The sequence below is a fragment of the Coprinopsis cinerea genome, assembly GCF_000182895.1.
Source record: "Coprinopsis cinerea okayama7#130 chromosome 11 map unlocalized cont3.11, whole genome shotgun sequence".
NCBI classification, from domain to species: Eukaryota; Fungi; Basidiomycota; class Agaricomycetes; order Agaricales; family Psathyrellaceae; genus Coprinopsis; species Coprinopsis cinerea.
This window is the reverse complement of record NW_003307534.1, coordinates 623,373-646,358: the sequence shown is the minus strand read 5'-3', so window position 1 is coordinate 646,358 and position 22,986 is coordinate 623,373. Positions and strand designations below refer to the sequence as shown.

Here is a 22,986-nt window from a genome sequence, read left to right as displayed (position 1 = left end):
GGAAGCTTCTTGGACAGTTTCTGGTCGGCCGATGTAGACTTGGAAGCGTTTGTAATAGTTGGTGTGGTTGTACATGCTGTCGGATGGGGAGTCTGGGTAAAGGTTTTATAGGTTATGTCGTTGTTTGTAGGCGTTGAGTGTTTCCTGTGCATTTTCGAAGTTTCGCTCTGGTAACCAGCAATCTTCGCTTGATGGGTAGCCTTTGAAGTGGGTGAGATATTGGTAACCACCGTCCTCGTCGGCGATGCGCGATGATCGCTTCTACTTCCCAGTTCTTCTTCGTCATTGATAAATGTCCGGTGGGGGTTCGGAGAAGGCAGTTCCGTGTTCGTCGGTTTCTTTGAAGGGTGAAAGAAGACTGGCATGGAAAACGTTGTGGATGCGCCATTGGGTTGGTAGGGCAAGGCGATACGCTCGGGAACCGACTTCATCAGTGATTTCGAATGGGCCCAGTCGTTTGGGAGCGATCTTCTTTGATTGGTAAGGGAGTTTGAGGTTTTTCGCTTCGAGCCAGACCTTTTGTCCCTTTCTGAACGGTTTCCATTGTCGTCGGGATCGTTCAATCATACGAGATCGGGCGAGTTCATGGGCGGCAAGGGCTTCTGTTCGAGTCTTGTCGAGGGATTTAATGCGCTCTTCGTTTGAAGGATAGTCCGTTCTATCGAACGCTTCAGGAAGAGCTTGTGGTTTGATCCCCCATGATGAGTTCGAATGGTGATAGGGCTCGGTCAGCGTGGGGTCGAGAATTGTGGGTGAATTCGAGGATTGGGAGGTGATCGGCCCAAGTTTCGGGGTTCATGGTGCAGTAAATGGATAGGTATGCTTCGATTTCTTGGTTGACTCGTTCGGTTCCCCCGTCAGTTTGCGGGTGAAAGGCGGTGGAAAGGGCTGAGTCGATCTTGAGAAGCTTGCAGAGGTCGCGGAAGACTCGAGCTGCGAATTGGGGTCCGCGATCGGAGATGAATTTGTCTGGTAATCCGAATCGGGAAAAGACTCGATTAAGGAAAAGTTGGGCGGTTTCTTCGGCGGTAATAGTCTTGTGGCAAGGTTCAAGGACTACCCCCTTCGTAAGGCCGTGGTCCACCACAACCAGGATGGAGTCATATCCTTTTGATGATGGGAGATCGGTGATAAAGTCCATCGAAATTTGGGAGAATGGTCGGGAAGAAGTTGGGGTGGCGATAGGTTCCAAGGTGGGTTTAGTAGGATGACGATTGATCTTGTACTATTGGCATTCGGTGCATCCTTCGACATACGATTTGATGAATCGTCGCATTCCGGGCCACCAGTAGTGTTCTTTGACTGCGTTGAAAGTGCCGAGTTCGCCAGGGTGTCCAATAGTGGGGGAATCATGGTGTTTTCTGACGATTTCTCGTCGAAGGTCGGAGTCGTTGGGAACGTAAGCTTTCCCTTGATAGAAGAGCATTCGTCGGCCATCTTTCGTTTCTAAAGTCCAATCGGAGAGATCTTGTCGGAGGTCCGAGGGAGCTTCTTCAAGGAGGGTTTGTAAAGCTTGATTTGCACTGTCGTCGTTTTGATCGGAGGATAGGATTCTTTCCTGGATGTCGAGGTCGATGAGGTTGATGAGGTTGACGAAGACTTCTTTAGGTAACATGGTGACGAGTTCGGGTTCTTCATCTTCTTGGCAGAGGTCGGGTCGTCGAGAAAGGTTATCAGATTGGATCATTTGTTTTCCAGGGGTGTTCCGTATTTCATAAGGGGAGAATTCTTCGAGGAATACGCGCCAGCGAGCTTGTCGGGGGAGTAATCTTCCGCGGGTCTTGCCAATAGATAAGGTTTTTGTGATCGGAGAAGATGGTTAGTGGGAAGGGGGACCCTTGGAGGTAGTGTCTCCACTCGGTAAGGGCTCGGATGATGGCCAGTAATTCGCGATCGAAGATGGTGTAGTTTCGTTCGGCGTCGTTGAAGGTTTTGGACATGAAACAGACCGGGTGTCGGATTCCGTCGTCATCCATTTGCGTGAGGACAGCGCCAGAAGCGTATTTCGAGGCGTCGGCCTCAACTTGGAAAGGTTTGGTGAAGTCGGGCATGCGGAGAACGGGGTAAGATGTGAATCGCTTCTTGAGTTCTTGGAAGGCTTCTTCGGTAGCACTTGTCCATTCGAACTTGTTGTTCTTTCGTGTGAGGTCGTTGAGTGGTTTGGCGATCTTGGAGTAAGTTGATAAGTCTTGAATACTTTGGGAACGAATCCGGGTTTGAGGTCGATCTTGTGATCCCATTTTCTGTGAGGGGGAAGGGCTGTTTCTGGGTGGTCTTCGAATAGGTGTCGGTACTTCTTGTATGGTTCTGGAAGGATGTCGTCGATAGTCTTCTTTTCTTTCTTTTCTTGTTTTTGTGCAGCTAACAGCTGAGCGGTAGTGGTCTTTGCGTTGATCCAAACGACAGGAGTTTCGCCCTCTTCATCGGTTTCGTCTTCGAGAAGGCACATTACGGCGACGGTGGTTGTGTTTGGGGTGGAAAAGGTTTGTTCGAGGGAGGTGATTTTCGATTTTATTGGGGTCGATCTTGTCTTGCCAGTCGAGTGTTCCTTTCTTCCAGTCGATGATGGGGTTTGCACGGCGGAGCCATGGGAGGCCCAGGATTAGATCCTGGTGGGCGATCTCTGTTGCATACCATCGAATCCGGAACATTCGACCGTGTAATCGAGCCAATGAGTCGACAAAATGAGTGATTGCTCCCTCCTTGTTTGGAGTTCCGTCAACGTTGTTGACTTTGAGTGGTCGAGGTAGTGGGCGAAGGGGAATGTTCCGTCGTTTTGCGAATCTTGTGCTGATAAAGGTTCCTCCTGCTGCGCTGTCAATAAGAACTTTAGTGTCAACGGTTTTTCCTGTCTTTTCACCAATGAGAGTAATAGGAGCGCGCATAGTGTGGTCATTGATCTCGGTGACTAGTACAGAGTAGATATCAAGCTGAGGGGAGGCGTACGTTGACTGAACCGCTCCCCGATTCAAAAATCCTCCTGGTCATCGTCTTTGTCTTCATCGAGGGTGTCTCCAGCGGCTTCGAGGATTTCGGCTTCTTCTTCTGGGGAGTATTGAGCGAGGAGTCTTCGGATGTATTTGGCGGCTTCTCGAGGGGTCTTCTTCTTGGTGTCGTTCGAGGTGGATGAGTTTCGATCTTTGCGTTTCTTGGGACATTCCTTGGCGATGTGGCCTTGTTCACGGCAGTAGAAACAGCTGCCGGTCTTCATCATTCGAGTTCGTTCATCGGTGGAAATAGCATCAATGTCCATGGCATCGGGATCGCGTTCGGAGTTGTTTCTGGTGGATCTGGCGAAGGCGCTGAGGGTCTTGCGGAAGTTGGGGGTATTTCCTCGTTTGCCGAGCGACTTGAGAAGTTTGTTGCGTCGATAGACTCGGTCATATTTGATGGCGAGTTTAACCCATTCTTCGAATGTATCGGGTTCTCTAACGTCAAGGGAGACTTTGTCGACGAGACCAGGGTCTAGGACGTCTTTGAGGTAGTCGATAGCGATGCGATCGTTCTTGGTGAGATCGAGACCAGCGAGGGAGGCTTGTTCTCTGAATCGAGTGATCGTTTGTTCAGCGCGTTCATTGGGTCGTTGCTTCATGTTGTTAAGAGCAAAGAGGGCTTCGTCTTCCTCTTCAGGTTGTTTGAAAGTATCATCGAGTTTCTTGAGCAGTTCATCGAAATTTCCGAGATCAAGTTTTCCGTTCTTGCGGCATTGTCTGAGGTAGTTGGTTCGCCAAATGCGAGCTTCTCCTTCGTCGAGTAGGGCAAGGACGAACAGGGCACTCAGTAGATTCTACATATGGTAGATATGCCACCTGACCTGTTCAAATACATTGACCGGCTATGTCCAGCCAACCAGCTGACCACCCCCCCTGGCATAAGTGGCCAATGTCAGCTGACACCACCATGTAGTGTAACCACGATATGTCAGCTGGCCTGTAGTTTCAGCCGGAAGGGCCAGAGCCATCTGGTTTGACCCCCATAGCCCATCCATTATCCACTAGAGTCGGCTGACCACCCAAATTCCGCATAACTGTATTAGGCCAGCTGACGCCTCTTTTGGCGGATTGAAAGCCTGCCAACATGACAACCCAGCTCACCTAGGTTACTAAATGGTATCTCGCATTGACCCCTTAGGTGAGCTCATGCCCTGGCTTCGGGTCCCCCAAGTCGGCTGACCTATCCATCCCATAGTGCTGCGCCCGCAACAGCCGACCCAAAACCTCGCATGCCGCTCGACGGCTAAACCGTCGGTAGGGTAACCGTATGGTTGAATGTGTTTACCATAGCCTAGTATTAGTAATTACAGATGTCGCTCTGGTAGCTTATAGCCTACTCCGCCCACCGATCCAGGTCAACCACCACATTCATTGCCAGCATAGATCAGCCGAGTCCCCTGCCCTCAAGCGCTTTGGCGAGCCGACCTAACCTCCCCACGAACGAGGGAGCTCATATTTTCCGCCGACCTTTTAAGGTCAAGCACCGTATTCGTTGCCAATATGGATCAGCCTACATGCTGCCCTCAAGCGCCAATCCCAGCCGACTTACGCTGGACGAAGCCTACCTTCGTAGGCGGAGTGGGTCCGCTGACTATCTCTACCGGATCGCCGTTCCTCAGCCGACATAGTACCCCTTTACCTACCTCCCCCGTCTTGACGGTCAATTACCGTCTTTACATACTCGGCTTCACCGATATAACCCGCACGGTTTACCTCTGTAAGATAATTATGCCAGACCACCGCCTCAGTTTCACCGGCGATTTGACCATTCTGCGGTGCCATCCCCAGGGAGTTCCTATGTAGGCATAGTTAGCCATTCGATTCTTGTGCGGTGCCTGTCCCAGCCGACTTACGCTGGACGAAGCCTACCTTCGTAGGCGGAGTGGGTCCGCCGACTATCTCTACCGGATCGCCGTTCCTCAGCCGACATAGTACCCCTTTACCTACTTCCCCCGAATGAATATGCCAGGCCACCGCCTCAGTTTCACCGGCGATGGACTATTGCAGTGCCTTTGCCAGCCGACTTGCCCAGGACGAAGATGATATGCGTGAGAGCAATATGTCGGCTGACCAGCTCCACCACCCACCCCGGCCGCAATACCCGGTTCCGCTTACCGTGTCGTTGGTGGTGTAAGGATTATCCTTTCTTCGACTCTTCGCTGACTCAGCGTGAGAAGTTACGTCTAATCCAATTTAAGGTCGACTCTTTCCACTAATCCACGTACGCCTGGCAACATTTATCATGTGTCGTTGCATTTTCGTTCGAGTCCAAATGTTAGAACAGCGGTACACTTTAATATCTGGTGAGGAACCTCCTAGGTAAATATGGCACGAACTTATCACGCCTCTCCCAGAACTTCGGAGCCAGATAAACAGTGCGACAGGCCACGACCTATTGAAAGGTGAAATCGCGGCAGCCGTAGCTTTGGCCAAAGGTATTCTCGAGCGCGCCTCCCATCATTTCGGTGCGTACCATTCAAAACTGCCGCACTACAGGCCACTAACCAAGCCATAGATCCGGTGGACAGTTATCCCATGCTTGTCTCCGATCTCGAAGGCCTCACTATCCCCGAGCTCATTCAATTCCAGTATAGTACGCATAAAGCCGTGAATATGTACTTTCAACTCGTTTCTTATCGCTTTTACAGGTCTCCTAGCAGTTTGGAAAGAGGCCAAGACCTCTGGTTCATCGGGCGGTACCCAAAGCCTGCCCGCACAAATACTTGCCGCTGCCATTAGGGATCTAGCGGCTGACGCCACACACGCAGGGAGGAGGCTCGTTCAAGAGTTCGAATCACTCAGAGAATTAGTGGAAAACGGCGAGCATTATTAGCGATCGCAGTAATCATACCATACACATTCCTCTCTCGTACGCCCTATCCCCTATTTCGCCCATAACCGCCAGATCAAAAAGACCGTCACTACAATCGTACTCCAGAGTGGTCACCGGCGGATATTTACGCGCTTTACGGTTGACGTTGAAGTTAAAAGTACCGCCCCTCGGTCACTAATTATGCATTTTTGGACTGTAATTACAATTCCTCTAATTTCCCTCATACTCATCGCCCTCATTGCTGTCCATCCTCCCAAGTAGTCTTGATCGACTGAGTTTGATCCATTTACCGTTCGAATCTGCCTTTCCTTGCATGGTTTCGAGGACAGTGTGCAATTCCTGCAATGCCGAGTCCAGCTCACGGGGGTAATTCACGAGCGTCTCGTCGTATTTGTCCCCAAGAACCTCCTCAAGTTTGTCCTCCAAAATATTCCATCTCTGGGAGACACTAGTCATGGCGTTCAGAACCTTCTCGATCTCCCGCTGAAGGACTTTGTGGTCTTCCGATGTTCTTTCAGCCATGGGATACCTTCGGAGGGACTGAAGTTCACTCACCAGTCACCAAAACGTCGAAGATATGTCCCGCGATCTCTTTCTCTTGACCTGAATTATCCCCAGCTCCCCCCAGTTCAAATTCCGTCTTCACCACCACTCGTATCTTGCCATGGTTCCCGGTGGTTGTATCGCTGGTCGCGCCGTCTGAGTTGGTTCGGGATCGCCTAGCCATAATCTCTTCTATGTATTCAGCTACGGCCCGAAGGGAGTTACTGTACGAACACGCCCACCTTGAAAGCTCGTGGTATGTCTTACGAAGGGAAATAGGAAGGGGAAGGGAGGGAGCGCTATTCAGATAGCTCAGATAGGTCTCCCGCGATCAAGTTCCTCTTTAAAAGAGATCACAATTTTTTGCAGATAATCCAAATAACTTCAAATAAAGATTTAGTTCTTCACGGCGTTGATTGATTTGGTTCGTAGTCTGGCTATACGCGACAATCTTCATTCCTCCTTTGATTAATGCCCATTCCCCTGTCTCCCCCTCTCCAGATCCCTCATAAGTTTCCTGCATCGTTTATTAGCGGACTCTAAATCCACCAGCATGTCGGCAAGCTTCTTCGCGTAGGGGTATATTTCGGTTTTTACAAACTCGGCATCACTTTCATCTTCGACGCGTGACTCCAAATCGGTCAGCCTCCGAATGAGTTCCTCCACATCGTATATCGAGAAACGCAAGTCTATAGCTGTCGTCTTATGCTCTGGTCGCAATAGGTAAGTTTTGATAAGAGAGCCAAATAGAACCGACTTGCCCCTACGCAGTTCCCTGCATGTGCGCAACTGACCGTCTGTCAAACCTTGAGCTGTCATTGCAATGAATGAAAGTCGGGATGTGGAATTTGTGGGATGTCAAGTCGATCATGAAACCCCCCAAACCGACCTCCTTTAAATAGGGAGCCAGAGCCACATACACGCCGGCAGTTACCGCTGTTCCAGCGGGCTAGACCCATGGTCTTCCCAAAGTTCTATTCCACTCGCGCACTAGTACAATTTCTACTCGTCCAATATCTCTTCCTCGTCCCTAAGCCTAATCGCTCTTTCTATTTCCTCAAGGTCTCGCTTCATCAATTCCCGTAGCCGTACCAGAAGGTTATTCCGCTTGCGAAGTTCTTCTTTCATCCACCGCAACGATTCGATGTGTTCGCGCAGATACCGATTGGAGACGATCGGTTGGCTGATCGCAAAGCTTGGTCCGGTAGGCGGCGAATCGCATACGGACGTGTCGTTGGACGGGCTGGTCAGGTCGATATGAGATGACTTCTCAGTGCCGTCGTCAGCGGTCGCCACACCTGCCATCGGTCAGCGGGCGATTTCGATGAGCCGCCGGTCCATAAATCACACACACCTTGCTTTGTATGTCCTCCGCCCGCCGAATCGTCTTCAGAGTCACTCGGGAGCTCTACAAAGAATCGCTGAACGACCCCATCATCTCCTGGAGGCGGGACGTCTACTTTAATTCAAGGTGAGTTGCGGCGGTGCAGACTACATCGACAGCATTTGGAATACCGGTCGGTCTATCTCCTATATCCTCGTCAGATTTCCCCCCAAGTGCTGTCGAATGTAGATGTATCAGATTAGTCAATCATATCGTAAATACTCGCTTACCCGGGCTTTCAGCGATATCGACCGTCCCCTCTCCACCCTCACGGTCGTCGTCGAGGCCTGTTAGCCAGAGTCAATCTTAATCAACGAAAGATGTTTCATTGTCGCTCACCTCGCAGACTAGGATCGTCTCTCATCTCGATATCGGCGGGTCCCCTCACTGAAATCGTACACACTCGTCATTTTACATTGGCGGTAGTCTGGTGCACGTACCGTCACCGGCCGCCGTGTTTCCACCTTTCATCTCGGCGATGCTGCCATCCTCGGAATCCGACGTATCCGATTCGCACTCAAAACGGAAGGGTCCTGTTTGCGCGTCGAAATCCATGGGTTGAAGCTGACAAGGTCAGGATGTAAACGAGCTGCAGCAGGCCCGCCTAAATACTGATAACCGACTCCTTCGGAAACTTGTCGCTACGGATCAATCGACAGATCGGCCCTTGGTGTTCCGAACTCCCGCCAAGACTTGTGTTTTATCTAAATACTCACCTCCATCCACCAGCCGCCGAGTCGAAATGCCCCCCATGTCCACCCCAAAACCGGTCACTCCTGAAATATCCCCCATCGAAGCGCTTGAGGCGCTCCAATTCCTCCTAAAACAAGCCGCGACATGGGGCCCAGGCGAATCCCACCTGAAGTACAAAGAACTTTTGGCTTTTTTGTCTGTGAGCCGCTCCATTTTCTGCCCCACAGGCTACGAAGGGCTTACAACATGTATACCCACCACAGAGGTTCGTTCGCCACAGTATAGGAACCCATTACGATACGTCGCGATTGGGAAAGTCCGTCAAGGCATGGTTTCGCTTTCTCAACGCCGGGGACGCTGTCCTCCGAGAACCTAGCCTTCTCGAAGTCACCATGTTTCATCAGAAGCCTTACATCAAGTCGACCCCGCCCGACGTGGATATTGACGACATCTTAAAACGCTACAACAGCATTCAATCCCAAAAGGAACCGCCGGTCAAGGGACCGTCGCAACAGGCCAAGAATGCCAAGGAGCAGGAGAGAAAGGATGGTGAGTCGAAGTCCCACTCGTTGCAGCACAGCTAAATCGCTCATGGAACTACAGATAAGCCTGGCCCGTCTACAGATACGGCGCCGCATTCCCGACCAAGCAAGCGTAAGGCCCATCCCGCAGAGGACGTTTCCGCCAAACCGTCCGCCCCCGTCGAGCCGCCCGGTAAATCAGACGCGAAAGTCAAGAGGAGAAAAGTGGGGGATACAGATAGCGTGTCGAAATCCGACAAGAAGAGGCCTCTTTCCACAATCGAAGAAGACAGTGAAGCGGACTCAACCGTCCAACCCGAAGCCACCGCCCCTAAGCGCCGCCGCCGACGAAAGAATGCGCCCAGGCGCGAGATGCCGGATGGATTTTACGACGCGCCCGAGCCTTGCGCCCCCTGTGTCGAAAGCGATCAACCTTGTTGGATCCGGCGCCCCAATATCGGATGTTACCGGTGCAAGGACTTGTTGAAGAGAGGTCGGTGTCCACTATCTGGAACGCATCGGACACGTGTGGCCGACACAGAGGCCGCTCTCAAGCAAGAACAAGCCGCGCCGCAGGTCGACGCAACACCCCGAGCTGAAGGTCTGTATATTTTTATTCCACCACTTTCACCGTTAACTTATTACCTGTTTGCCGCATATGTAGATGTTACTCCCGCTGTGAATCCCTTAAACGAGTCGCGCAAAAATCAAGACATTCCGAAGATCAGCGGTACTGACCACGATAGCCGCCGGCTTTCGCCTCAGCCAGGTGCGTTTTGAAACCCTTGATTGTCGACGGTAACTAAAAACGGCCGTGGTAGCCAAGGCCGATATCCCCGCAAAACCGAAAGGGTTGCCCCCAAGCATCTCCCAGGCCACTATCCCGAGCCGTGACGTCACAGGCCAGTCCACCGCTGTCGCTGATCGACCTCCACCTGCCAGTACACCAGTCGGTCCAACAGAAGGCGATGTCGACGCCGCCACATCTTCTGGATCGAAACAACAAGCAACTCGCCGAGTCCGACCCGCCTCTCCCACCGAATTGCTGACCGACTCTGCTCTCCACGATCTCAATGTCCTTGGAAATCGCGTTTTCCAAGTTGAATCTTCAACGGTCGAAAACCAGGCTACCTTGGGAGCGCTCGAGAGATTCGTGGAGGCCCATTGCGACGACGCTACCAAGCTGGTGAATCACGAACGCCGAATCGCCCAGTTGGAGTCGGGCCTGGCAGAGGCTACCAAAACGTTGGCTTCCTATCGCCAGGAGCTCGACGATGCGAACTCGCGTGTCAGGGACCAGTCAACGATCATTAGCCAGTATCGTACTGGCCTCAACCTGATGCTGAACGCCCTCCATGCCGCTGTCATGCCGCCTCGCTGCGCTCATGGCGTCGACCCCTCGGCCCCGCTGACCCACGTTAATCCCAAGCACGTCGATCTTGGCAACCCCTCTGTGTCAGCCGCTATTCCTAGGCGGCATGTGGACGCCATTTCCTTGTCGTCTGGTGTTGACTCGCACCCAGCTAGTCCCAGGACTGGTACCCACCTCGATGCTCTTATTCCAATGCTCTCACAGGTTCAAGCTAATCTCATCGACCTCCCACCCCATCTTCAAAGCCCCAACCTCAACGCCAGGGCATTTCGACAAAATGCTGCTCAACTCGGGATATCAAGTGATCAGCTCTCCGGCGCTTTCTATACCAACGGCCACAACGTATGCGATCGCCCAGAGGAGTGGGGAATTCAGGGAAGTAAAACACGGCCCCAATCCTCTCGTCAAAGCGATCGTTCCAACACCTCCAACACGACTAGTCACCCCGACCCCCTTCTCGCTGCCAACCGTGCTGTTAGAGACGACGACAAACCACCCAGCGGTCCCCCCGATCCGTCCTTTCGACCCCAAGTCGTCGATAAGCCGGCATCAGCTACCGGTAGTCTCGCGCAGCGTTCCAACACCTCCAACACGTCCACTCCCAGTCACCCCGACATCCTTCATGCTCCCAACCGAACTGTTCCAGACAGCGGTTCCCCCGATCCGTCCTTTCGACACCACGTCGTCGATAAGCCGGCATCAACTACCGGTAGTCTCGCGGAGCCGAGTGCCAGCCTCAACCCAGATGTCTCCTTTCCAAACGCCGCCGGCAGCACAGCCATTCACCCCGGTGTACCCTTCTCGCCCCCCAACGACAACCCCTCCTCTCCAAGGCAGTCCCCTTCCCCCACTGGAGGGCATACGACTTCCACTGCCAACTCCCCCACACCATCCAGACCTGCCTCCGAAGATTCGAAGCCATTGCGCGAAGACATCTTCAAGAACCAAGACGGACCCACCCCCGCCGCCGCAGTCCCATCTGACGACGTCTCCGAGAGCCAAGGACGATCAACCCCCATCGCCGAACAGCCATCTGACGACGTCTCCAAGATTGAAGAAGGATCCAGTGCCGCCGCTGAACAGCCATCTCACTCCGAGCGATCCACCCACAACCACCAAGGCGGAGATCGAGGACCTACTGGGAAAAATTCAGAAGTTCGATTGGACGTTGATCCGGGCGCAATTATTGGAGGAGGAAGAGTGGGACCGTATACGAGAGGCATGTCTCGTCGATCCGTAGAACCGTCCGCCGACACGGCCAGCTCCCAACCGTATCCGTGCTCAAAGGTTCGCAGCACTCTCAAAAAGTAAAGTCCTTAGTTCATATGTATATTCTCATTACTATTCTCGTTCGTTACTCATTTGAAACCGTCACTTGTACACATAATTCTAATACCTCTCTACTCATATCACTGTTCGTTCACCACATGATCCTTTTCTCCGTTTCCGTCGCTCCTTTCACCTCATAACATGCCGACATTTTCACGCAAACGAACGAGGAGGAAAATAGAGACAAAATCATGGCCCATCACAATCAAAACGAACAGGTGGGGAGCGACAGTATAGTATGCTACTTCTTGTAATTACTTCCTACGCCTTGCTTTGACAGGAGTATCGGCGATCCTACGCCTTGCTTTGACCGGAGTATCGGCGATCCTCTGACCGTTTGTCTGGGGAGTTCGAGCCGCGAGACGTTGGCTTCGTTTGACCGGTGTACCCGGCTCTCCAGGCACGCCGGCGGTATTAGAACCTCGATTCGCATCACCTTCGGATTTTTGTGTGGTCGAACGATGCCGCTTATTCGGGTGTTCTTTCCCACTACGGTCACCGGTTTTTCTTTTCAACCGACCGATTTGGGAAACTGACTTCGGCGACAACGAAATCCCCTGGTTGGCCATCTCTTTCTGCCGGCGGGTTCGGACGCCCTTGAAACTGGATACGGCGGGTTCGTCGTCATCGGTGCTGTCCTCTTCGTCACCCTCATCCTCAGAATCGGCCGATTCCGCACCCTGGTTAGCCATCTCCTTCTGCCGGCGGGTGCGGACGCCCTTGAAACTGGATACGCCCGGTTCGTCGTCATCGGTGCTGTCCTCTTGGTCACCGCCTCCCTTGGATTTGGTCGATTCCCCACCCTGGTTGGCCGTCTCCTTCTGCCGGCGGTTGCGGACGCCCTTGAAACTGGAGACGGCGGGTTCATCGCCTTTGGAGTTCCCCGAATTACTCGATTTCCCCCGTCCGTTCTTGGGGCTTAGAGCTCTTCGGCGACCGTTTGCCGTTGAACCCACCGAGGTCGAAGCCGATTCTTTGTCCTGGCCACCACCACTTGACCCTGGGGGGCTGGAGCTGACTTCACTCTGGCAGTCGTCTGAGTCATCTGAGTCGTCGTCGCTGTCGCTGCACTCGAAAAAGAACTTCTCGCCAGAATTTTCCCCTGGCAATTTCTCGGCCAAATACCCGATGTCATCGCGGTTTGCGTCGACCAGGTTGGGAATGTCTGAGTCGATTTCGTCTGAGCCGCTGTCGTCTGTGTCCGTCAAATCGGGTTCTTCGGACGCAGTGGAGCTGCAATCTGATGACATGGCTTCATCCTCGTCAGATAGCAAAGACCTCCCCTTCCCCTTCCCCTTCCCCTTCCCCTTCCCCTTCCCCTTCCCCTTCCCCTTCCCCTTGACCTTCGAGCCCTCCTGTCTTGCCCCTACTCTGACGTCCTTGCCTTTAGAACCCTTTCCAACCTTTGTACTCGACTTTCCTGTCGCATCAACCTTGCTCTTGTCCTCTGATCCTTTTCCCTTATCGCGCCCCCCCTTCTTTGCGGTACCTCTCTTGCGTGTCGCACTCTTCGCACCACCAGCATTGGTTTCCCCCGCACCATCCCGATCCACGGTGTCTCCTCCTTTACCAAAGTCCGGGTACTCTGTCCAATCATCGCCTCTGTCGAAGTGTTTTACCTTTCGTGGCTTTCGAGGAACCACATTGCCGTCCTTGTCCAAGTAACCTTGGAGCTCAAAGAGGAGTGCGTCAGCGGCCTCTTCATCGACTCGAGCCTCAGCCTGGCGGTCGTAGAGGTAATTGAACACCGCCTTTTTCGGTCCAAGCCGCATTCCCGACGGTTCCTTCAGAAGTTCGACGATATCATCCGGCATCATGTCTCTCGAGATAAACGCGCGACGGTCGGCTTCCAGCTTGGTCCAGGGGAACCGAAAGTCGTCTGGTGAGTCCAGATTAGCTGCTAGCTCTTTCAAAATGGATGTCAGCCGTAGAACCAAGTGAATTGCAGTGTACTCACGGTAATGATAAATGAAGAACGATCTCAAGATGTCGGTGTACCAGTCATGCTCCACGACGTGGCGAGGTCGAGTATTTGGGTTGGGGAGGATAGGCTCGTCATAGGAGTTGCGGTCCATGGGTATTAGTGGCTTCCTACTACCTTTGGTGTCTGCAGGAAGTCCGACGTCGTCCGATGAGTCCAAGGTTTCGTCAAACTGCTCGTAGACATAATTGCGGAACTCCTTGAATAGGGCGGTGACGTCGCCCGCATTTCGTTGCGAAAAGTCTTCTTTGCGTCCAAAATGTCTGTTGTACTCTGACAAGATGGCGATGGGCTTCCCGTTGGCTCGACGCCATCCTACAAACGAAACCGAGATGACATTAAAGTCCTTGTTCATGTCCTTGGCCCAATCGTATGCCCGTTTGCTCGCCTTCTTGTCGGCATTCCTGGACTGGAGTTGGATCGGCGGTGCACCGGCGGAAGAGAAAAGCACTTACTCGGCTTGAATTTCCGGTGGGGGACCACTATCATTCCACTTGGCCGCGAGGGCCTCGTAACGAGCAAGTTGGCTGTCGGATAGCTTGGCGTATAGCTCTCGCGCAGCATCCTGGTAATAGTTAAAGAACCAGTCGCCTGCAGATCCCTTTGGTCCCTTCACTTTCGGTACATCGTCGGCATCGGATCCATACGCTCCAATGTCGGCGTCAGAGTCGTACTCGTCTAGAAACCGGTCCACGTCCCAATCGCCTTTTAGCATACGCCTAGCTAGGGCCTTCGTTTTCCTGCGTTTGCTTCTCATATACACCAGTCGAGGGTGCCAAAGCGTGGAGTACTGATCCTTCGCATTCCTGGAAGTTTTGGTCTGTGCCTTGAACCATGCCGCAATACCCTTAAAATAATTGAGCGATGTAACGCGGTAACATCAAGCTGTAACTGGAACCTACCTGTAGAAGCTTACTCTCCTCCGCCCGTGAAATGGGCTCTTTATTTCGATCCTCGATCGCCTGACGCAAATGGTTAGCGATCCTCTTGAGGAATCGGCGCCTTTTCTTGGCAGCGGTGCCGATATAGGCCTCTACGTGCTCTCGCATATAGGCCAACTGCGATTCGGTGAACGTATATCCGGCCACGACACCAAAATCTGTGGCGCTGTCGTCGGTCTCTGCTCCTTTCGAAGAAGCACTGATGCTGGAGGAAGGCATTTCTGGGGCTTAGTAGGGCTTAGTTGTGCTGAGCGGTCTTCTTCGTGGCCCTCGCTTACCTCCTCTCATTTATATGTGTTCCAGTAATCTTGGCAGAAATTCTGTGCAGGGTACAACTCCGTTTCGGAGCCTGGCTACAGTACGCCGTCAATTTGGGACAATGTCGACTATCCATCGCTCTAAACGATGATGAATTCAACTTGCAATTGGTCTTTAGTGAAGATCAACACGATGTTTGCCGTACAGACTACTGAAACGCCAATTCTTTGTTCTTGAAGGCGTTCACGAGCGCCTCCATTCCGTCTAGCAAGTAACCCTCGATATCCTCCACGAGCTTTACAGCTGCGTCAATCTCATTTTTCATGCCTTCGACCACCTTGAATTCGGGACCAATGCCTGCACTGTTGAGAATTTTGTCGTAGTGGACATCAACCTGGTCCCGGAATCTAGCCAGCCGAACACTGTGATAATTCGCAGTGTTCTTCAATTCAGCTAGCGAGACATCGTTCTCAAAGTCCTTGAATAGCTGGCGGCAGACGTTCAAAGGATAGGTAGCTCTGTCTCCTCCGACAACCCTCTTAAAAGTCCGGAAATATTACTTTTGCAGCCTCCACTGCTCTCTTTGTCGCATCATCCGTCGTATTCCTGCGAAACCGGAAATCAGTATTTTCTTTGAGTCGCCCCAATTCCAAAGTCATACTCTGCGACAACTGCCCTAGATTTCCGGGCACCAAGTGCTAGCCAGGGCTTGAGTTCCTTCCTGGGCAATCCTATGGGTCAGAACAGAGTTAATATGTAAATCAATCCCCCGAGAGCTAAGGTGTGCCCCACCGAGCAGCTACTAATGCGTGCTTGTCTCGTCGGCGCTTATTGATTTCGGTCTTCTTCCTAGAGCATCGTGAGCGCTTTATGCATGTGTTCGAGGGCAATGATATACCTCGAATAATAGTCGCGATTCTTTCTGCGGTTTGCCTCTTTTCTCTCCGCCTTGGTATGGTATTTTCTGGGTCGAGCCATCTTGGAGGTAGAAGTCGAGGTTAAGTTGCACTAGCGCGAAAGAACACAGAGCACCCCATCGTCTGACTTTTTAACCAGGGGTCCCACGGGCAAGCGGTTTTCGACTACGTGCAAAGGATAGCTTTGCGGCTCTGGTACGTATATTTTTTAGTCCATAACTGGCATTAAAACGTCCCTCGGGAAGCAAGGGTGTTTCAACGAGTTCGACTCGTTGCCCTTCATGCCCAATAGCCGCGTCTGATCCCATCAGATTTATTTCGGCATCGCCATGCCCAATAGCCGCGTCTGATCCCATCAGATTTATTTCGGCCGGCGCCTGACCCAAAACCCAGATACGAGTTTGGGCTCATTCCCCTTCATCAACATCGCCATGTCCTCATCGCCAGCTCGTCCTAACAGGGCCCAGATACGTCATGGTTGCGTCGGCGACCTCTCCAAACAACCCTCGCGCAGCACCAGTTGCCCGACCTCGCCTCGCCGTCTATAGGAACACGCCCACCGGCTCGTCGAGTAACACTGCCGCCTCTCCTCCACAAGAACCGCCTTCCAGCGAGTCCGACGACGCGAACGACGATAGCGATAGCACCGGCGAAGTGGATCCCGCGATCGGTCCCTCTACCGCGACCTCCACCGGCACGCTCGAGCAATGGGGACCACCACCGCCTCCAGCAGGCTGGGATCACGGTGGTATCCTTCTGGTACCCATCCCCACCCCAACCACGCGAGAAGCTCGAATCCAAGTGGTTCGCACCTTGACACGAACGCTCCTTACCCTTCCCACCCGCCACGACTCCCTTCGCTTCGCGTTTTACGGGCTCACCAAAAAATTCCATGTCGAATCCGATGTGTTGTGGGACAAGGATCCAGGTATGTGTTTCAGGTCGAACGTCCACCGATAACCCTGCTCATGGATCGACCCTTCCGCAGTCACAGGAGAAATCGGTGAGCACCTACAGTATCTTTCGATCGCTCGACGGTAGCCTGACTTTTCGCAATAGTACGCTCGCACCCAGTCGATATGGCCAACCTCTTGGGGCACTGGCGTTCGGCGCTGACCCGCGTCAACACCGTCACCGCCGAGTGGCTTCGTATCAAGGACACCATTCACTCGCTGGTCTCCGCTATGCACGTCGCGCTTCGGGGTGAGTTGGATGGGGTCTCAACCAACGGTCGCATCCCGGAAGATCTCTTCCTCCAAGGCTACGCCAGGCGCACGCTCGTCAACATACCCACTCGCCTGCCTTCGGGGTACAGATCTGATGGGTACCTGGAGGAATGTTCTTACGGTTGGGAGAACGAATCGCTGTCCACCGAGAGTTCCCGACAGATGTTGGCGATCCTCACTCCAAGCCGCCGCCCTACCTCCGTTATGAAGCCCCTCCTCTCATTCCCGCCCCAGGAGCACCCGGCAACTGACGATGACTTTCTTACTCGTATACATTTCTCTACCTCCACCTTCTTGCTCGTCTAGTCCGCCAACGCTCATGTTCTTTTATCGTCATCTTGTGCTGAAATACATCCTGCTTCACTCTTCGTTATCGTGCCTCCGTGAGCTCTGGGTCCGACGTTTGTGGTTCACTGATGCCGTATGTTTTCCCTGTGCTATTCCTGGAATGATCGGCGCCATCTGTGCATGCTTCGATTCCGTGACATGCACTTAAACCTGTGTTGCTTTCTATCAATTCCATCCTCTCCGGGATTGGGTCCGTGACATATGGAGTGATGACGTCATCTCTATTTATAACCTTATCGCCGCAGACACCCCACTTCCTTCTGCCCACTGACACGTTTGTTTTGCTCACACTCCGTGTAGGCATGAATCGTCGAGGCAACGTCCGCCGTTATGAGTGCGAGCCGCCTGAAAAGGTTTACGCCTACAAGGCCAAGCTGGTTAAAACAAGACGAAACTCGGCCAAAATCCAGCTGGTGCCGACCACCTTCACTACCCCTAAAAATAAGAGGGCGCTTTCTCAGAGTGGTTCAAAGTCAGGAGGACAACGTAGCCGCGTCGAGGAACTTTTGGCTTCGGCCGCAGCTAGCGCAAGGGCGGGTCCTGGGAACGAGATGGATTGGGGCAACTCTGGCGATGTCTTCATTCCTTTTGAAGTATCGGATAGAGACGTGATCGGAAAAGCCAATGTAAGTTTCTTTTGAATTCGATACTGCTCTGATAACGTCGGGGGGCTGACCGGTTCACAGTCTTCGAACGAATACCTGCGCGAATGGAAGGAGACCAAACAGAACACCTACCTCGGGGAGATCGTAGAGGGCGCAATGTCTCTACAGAAACCGGAGTGCTCCCTTTGCCTTGACCCTAGTTCCCGAGTTCTGTGGAGGTGCAAACATTTGCTTTGGGCGACCACTTTTGTGTACCGAGTGCTGTAAGGACAGTCACCGACGGAACCCATTCCATCGGGTCGAAGTGTGGAACAAGACCCACTTCACACCGTCTTGGCTCTGGCGTACCGGTCTTATTCTCAGTCTGTGTCCATCCGGTCGGTGTGACCAGGACAGGGCAACCCTCTCCGATGCCCCCGATGCTCTACCCGAACCTGACGACTGTACTTACGGTGCCAAACCTGACAAGCGTGTCTGGGAGGACGACATCAGTGTCATTGTGGTGGTTCATCTTACCGGTATCCACCACCTCCCTGTTCGCTTCTGCTCCTGCCACGACGCCGCCGACAACGATATACAGCTTTTACGATTTGACCTTTATCCCACATCATACAAGGAAGCCCGTAGCGCGTTCACGTTTCAACTTCTGGACGACTATCTACTCCAGAACCTTGAATGTAACACCTCAGCATTTCATTATTACTCCAAGTTGCGACGGCTCACGAACACAGGCGTTTCCAAAAAAGGTTCCCGTGAGTTATCCGTCTTCTCATGGCGTGGATAGGGTCTAACCTACATGGTACCTGCGTCCAACAGGATCGGTACAGGGAGCTCCTTCGGTGCAGTCGCGAGTGGCGGCGTCTCAAGGAGTTGAAGCGACACGGGTTCAGTCACCTGGGGAGAGCGCCAGAGGAGGGAGAAATGGCACTTTATTGTGCCGCCTGCCCACAACCGGATGTCAACTTGCCAGCGGATTGGAGGGACGATCCCGAACAGTGGAAGTACTATGTTACGCTCGTCGCCGACGGCAATTTCAGTCTTGTTCATCGGAAGCAAAAGGGAGACGAAGATGTATGGTTGAAGCGCGGAGAAGGATACCTAGTGGAACGTACCCGGTATGCAAAGCACATCAAGTCTACGAACGAAAAGAAAGAGGTCACATTGTACATCCCGAGTTGTCATACATGTTGCTGATGCCTGTTGCTTTCAGGCTCCAACTTGTCACGAACATCGAGCAGTGGAGGATCGGTCTAAAACTCACAAGGGCTGCGACGTCACTGGCGTCGGTGCATTTGCGTGCTCTCGTCACGGGGCATTCGCTCCTGGTAGTGTAGTCGACTTTCAAAAGGGAGAACGGTACATGTCTTCTTTCTGTCTCAGAATTCCGCTCACGGATATCGGCCACCAGACAAATGAACATGGATTATGGCTTGTGCGGTGCAATTATATCGACCGGCGCATCAAAGGCGAAGCGGTTAAATCTCCTCTACGACATCGCTTGCCAATATCACCTTCATCTGGCGAAGCGCCTCAAGGAAGGGAGGTACCTTACGCATTGGGACTCATTGGAACTGGTTTTCGGCATAGGAAAGTTCCACGTTTTCGGACATCAAGAGAGGTGTTTTGCGAGGCACTCCCCGCTATTTATCGAGGGCTCAGGTTGGACGGCTGGGGAGATTTTGGAATCACTCTGGTCAGTGCTGAACGAGGCGGCGAAACCGACTCAAACAATGACGCTGGCACACCGAACTGAAGTCCTAGACGCCTTGATTGCGGATAGCAATTTTAAGAAGATGATCAACCTAGGTATGTCTACCACCTTGCTCTTATTGCGGGTACCGCCGCCCAGTGGCTAACGTAACAACGATCAACCCGGTAGTACTTCAGCTGGGCGGGCACTATGTCAAAAGCGAGAAGGAACTGATGAAGGCCACCGAGGCCTTCGAGTTACTTGACGCAACTGCCAGTACCGCACAGCGCACCTCCTGGAAGGGGCAACTCGATAAAGCTCTGGAAGGGCGGTTGACTGACGTCGGTGCTATGGACATCCTGAATGTGACCATCGACAAGCGTAGGGACCTTATCGAACATTCATGGTTTACAAACATTAAAACTTTATCATCCAGCCCCGTCAAGATCCCAGGTTCAACACGAACTGATGGTCAGTGAGCAGGAGGGTCACCAGGATGTCGGCGTAACGTCATGGCTGACTCGGGGGCTGAAGATACAGGAATCCCAGTAAGTACGATCGATCGAGTTATCGGGTACCGCTAAGCTGGAAATGACAATCCAGACTACTACTTAAATCGTTCGTCAAGGGCCTTCCCCGAGACGAACTTAGGACGGATCTCCAGCTCGTCGAACTTGCGGAGAAACGAGAGCGCCTCCAAGCCGACCTCGATGCGTTCGTTTCCACTGCCGTTGGCCTGTTCCCGTCGGTCGAATTTGGAGCGTACGAAAGACCTCCTGATGCCGCGCCTGAAATCGACAACGAGGACCCAGACGATTCAGATATCGACGACGTTAGAGGAGCATCAGCAGAGGAAGATAACCCGTTCGTCAACTCTGAAGACTGTGACGTTGAGGGACGTGGAGGTACCTTTACCATCCTCATTCGCCGTCCCTCCCGCCGGCTATGAAAAGGGCCAGAAAGAAAGAGATCCATTTACGAATCGCCCAGGCGAACGATGCTCTGGAGGGCATCAGAACGGAAATAGGACACAAGTCTTTCCTCTATCGATCCGACATCCGTTTAGCGCAAGGGAAGAAACAAAAAACCCGCGGCTATCAGTCCATAAAGGCCGCCGACTCCAACATGCGACATCATCTGCGCCTTTACAACCACGCCAGATGGGCTTTAACGAGACTGCGCGCCAAACCATCGATACTGGACCGCTTTAAGGCGATTCGTAAAGAGGATACTAAGGCAATTACGGCGGTCTATCAACCCAACGCACCCGGTCAATCGAAATTATCTTTATCGTGGATTTGGAGCGTGGATGTCAAGGGGGATTCGGAAAACTCCACGTACCTCAGCGAGTGTACGTCCAAAAAAACGATACTCGTGGTGATTGGCAAACTCTAACCCACTCGATAGTATACAGAGTTAACTGGATAAGAGCCAAGGCTCGTTTAGACAGATGGAAGGAGGAGAACACTCTCATACGTTGTGAGATGGGTTGGATGCTCAACTTCTTCGATCGGAAGGAAAAGATTTGTTTGGGCTGGGCAGACATGAGCGGTAACAGACCTGGACATCGCGCCTACGCTTACCGTCAAGCTGAAATGTGGAGGCTTCTGGCTTGCGAGGCCAGGAGGTCCTTCAAAAGCGCTCAGGAAACGGCGGAGCAACTGACGACCAACGCAGCCGCGATCGGATAATATATTTAGTTGGTGACGTCATCTTGCGCACCCGTGTGCGCCGGCGTGATATCAAACGGGCGAATCTGTGTCGTGAAAAGGGCATTAAATCTTGGACCCAGGGGCTCATTCGCTTTGTCGACTTCCCCATACTTTTTGACGTGTGCCTCCCTCAATGACCGAATTCGCAGTCAGCATTAAAGCTTTGCGCGATATCAGCCAAATCGGATTACAGGACCTACTGGATTACACCTCAAGCCGGCTCAGGGCCGCCGGTGGAAGCTATCTGGTGTTACGTGACCTGATGCCGGAAGAAGAGCGACGGGCCTTTAGGGAGTGTCTACGCGGGGAATTGGTACAGATTAACGCTTTCTCGAAGGACCGAGCTCACCGCTGTGCACCAGATCAATGGAATGATGATCTACACCGCCGCCGCCGTCAGGAATCCTCACTCCATTACTCCGCCGCCAGCTTTTCGCAAGATTTTCCCCGTTTGCTTTGGGGATGTGGAGGGTGAACTGGATATGTGGATGCTCGAGGTAGCTGTGGAGGGAGGGGAAGGGCTCCGAGATGCCAAGTTGAGTCTCTACAGAGAGGCATGGTGGCAACCAGGCGCCGAGAGGGTGTTCCCGAACCTCAACGGTCTCATCCAAATGTGGCGGCAGCAGAGCGCATATCTACCTCCCCATCTCCCCGGAACGCCGTCTACCCGTCTGGTCCTTCGTGAACTGGGGATCTCAGCGCTGAGAGAAGCCAGGTCGCTTGTTAAGTCGTCCCTCGACCTGATCGAGCAGGATTTGGAGGAGAATCGCAACGCCATTCAACGGGTGAAGAGAACGTTGGAGGAATACGAGCAGGAACAGGATCATTTGGGTCAAATCGAGAAAAGTAAATGTGTTTTGCCCCTTTGAAAGTAAAGCTACACGAGATTATCAGTAATATTAATTGCCTTTCAGATTCTCTATTGCGCGCATTTTTGTCGACGTGCCTTGAGAAGCCTTCTCTGGGTGGTGACACTTATCACACCTTTTGTGTTCACCAAAGAACGGCAAATCGTATCATTGCCGCCGCCGCTCGTGCGAAAGGGCTTGATTTAACTCCAGCCCGGAAAGCAGCCATGTTCAAAGTGGTGGACTACGAAGCGGTAATTATTGTGTTTCTGTTGTCTGGGCTATTGTTATTAAAGCACTCGGGGCTTACTACAAACGCAGGTAAGACTTTGGACGACGTACATGAAGTGCTTGCTCCTCCACAGCGAGAGCAGAAACCCGGTTCAGCCGTGTAACCCGGTCCTAGCTCGCCTTATAAACATAATGGAAACCGGCGATTGGAGCCTAGAGCGTTTGTTTGACGGCACCGTTTACGAGGCGTTCGGAAGACCGCCGTACCAACTGGACTCCGACGTGGAGTGGGGGAAGATGCTCGCTTCAAGCGACTTCGAAAGGGACGACGACGATTCGGGCTCGTATCCCCCGCCCGCCGAAATTCCTTCGTCCGCTGCGGATCTCGACGATGCACGCTACCTGTTGAGTAAAAGGCTGGAGTTTATGGAGGGCACCCTCAACGAATGGACGAGTACGGAGGAATGGGTGACCGAGGCTCTTAGGGTGACCGATAAGATTGACGGGCGGTGGAATTCAGAGTGGCGGGCAATGGAATAACGGTGCCATATTAGATTAGTC

General features: G+C 52.7%; 9 protein-coding genes across 9 annotated transcripts; 5 read left to right on the top strand and 4 right to left on the bottom strand.

Moving 5' to 3' along the window:
* Positions 1–5,265: 5,265 nt before the first annotated feature.
* Positions 5,266–5,826, top strand: CC1G_15679 (hypothetical protein; the record flags this gene model as incomplete). Its single annotated transcript, XM_002910203.1, has 4 exons — positions 5,266–5,296; positions 5,348–5,458; positions 5,509–5,586; positions 5,642–5,826. The coding sequence occupies 4 exons, from the start codon at positions 5,266–5,268 to the stop codon at positions 5,824–5,826; spliced, it is 405 nt and encodes a 134-aa protein (XP_002910249.1).
* Positions 5,827–6,036: 210 nt separating this feature from the next.
* Positions 6,037–6,553, bottom strand: CC1G_12894 (hypothetical protein; the record flags this gene model as incomplete). The annotated part of the gene is made up of 2 exons (XM_001841427.1): positions 6,037–6,326; positions 6,382–6,553. 2 exons carry the CDS (start codon positions 6,551–6,553, stop codon positions 6,037–6,039), a joined length of 462 nt encoding a protein of 153 aa, XP_001841479.1.
* An 818-nt stretch (positions 6,554–7,371) lies between these two features.
* Positions 7,372–8,308, bottom strand: CC1G_12893 (hypothetical protein; the record flags this gene model as incomplete). Its single annotated transcript, XM_001841426.2, has 6 exons — positions 7,372–7,667; positions 7,724–7,825; positions 7,885–7,929; positions 7,984–8,040; positions 8,093–8,140; positions 8,194–8,308. The coding sequence occupies 6 exons, from the start codon at positions 8,306–8,308 to the stop codon at positions 7,372–7,374; spliced, it is 663 nt and encodes a 220-aa protein (XP_001841478.2).
* A 196-nt stretch (positions 8,309–8,504) lies between these two features.
* On the top strand, positions 8,505–11,650 carry CC1G_12892 (hypothetical protein; the record flags this gene model as incomplete). Its single annotated transcript, XM_001841425.2, has 5 exons — positions 8,505–8,645; positions 8,710–8,995; positions 9,050–9,568; positions 9,632–9,736; positions 9,789–11,650. The coding sequence occupies 5 exons, from the start codon at positions 8,505–8,507 to the stop codon at positions 11,648–11,650; spliced, it is 2,913 nt and encodes a 970-aa protein (XP_001841477.2).
* Positions 11,651–11,922: 272 nt separating this feature from the next.
* CC1G_12891 (hypothetical protein) lies at positions 11,923–14,809 on the bottom strand (the record flags this gene model as incomplete). The annotated part of the gene is made up of 4 exons (XM_001841424.2): positions 11,923–13,574; positions 13,626–14,053; positions 14,105–14,496; positions 14,552–14,809. The coding sequence occupies 4 exons, from the start codon at positions 14,807–14,809 to the stop codon at positions 11,923–11,925; spliced, it is 2,730 nt and encodes a 909-aa protein (XP_001841476.2).
* Positions 14,810–15,056: 247 nt separating this feature from the next.
* CC1G_12890 (hypothetical protein) lies at positions 15,057–15,826 on the bottom strand (the record flags this gene model as incomplete). The annotated part of the gene is made up of 5 exons (XM_001841423.1): positions 15,057–15,335; positions 15,409–15,454; positions 15,510–15,569; positions 15,641–15,697; positions 15,747–15,826. 5 exons carry the CDS (start codon positions 15,824–15,826, stop codon positions 15,057–15,059), a joined length of 522 nt encoding a protein of 173 aa, XP_001841475.1.
* Positions 15,827–16,239: 413 nt separating this feature from the next.
* CC1G_15678 (hypothetical protein) lies at positions 16,240–17,297 on the top strand (the record flags this gene model as incomplete). Its single annotated transcript, XM_002910202.1, has 2 exons — positions 16,240–16,693; positions 16,825–17,297. 2 exons carry the CDS (start codon positions 16,240–16,242, stop codon positions 17,295–17,297), a joined length of 927 nt encoding a protein of 308 aa, XP_002910248.1.
* A 344-nt stretch (positions 17,298–17,641) lies between these two features.
* Positions 17,642–21,325, top strand: CC1G_15677 (hypothetical protein; the record flags this gene model as incomplete). Its single annotated transcript, XM_002910201.1, has 10 exons — positions 17,642–17,965; positions 18,093–18,696; positions 18,729–19,099; positions 19,155–19,300; positions 19,353–19,750; positions 19,824–20,015; positions 20,071–20,182; positions 20,238–20,498; positions 20,540–20,985; positions 21,042–21,325. 10 exons carry the CDS (start codon positions 17,642–17,644, stop codon positions 21,323–21,325), a joined length of 3,138 nt encoding a protein of 1,045 aa, XP_002910247.1.
* A 154-nt stretch (positions 21,326–21,479) lies between these two features.
* CC1G_12886 (hypothetical protein) lies at positions 21,480–22,965 on the top strand (the record flags this gene model as incomplete). The annotated part of the gene is made up of 4 exons (XM_001841419.2): positions 21,480–21,659; positions 21,709–22,192; positions 22,261–22,448; positions 22,516–22,965. The coding sequence occupies 4 exons, from the start codon at positions 21,480–21,482 to the stop codon at positions 22,963–22,965; spliced, it is 1,302 nt and encodes a 433-aa protein (XP_001841471.2).
* Between the last annotated feature and the right edge of the window lie 21 nt (positions 22,966–22,986).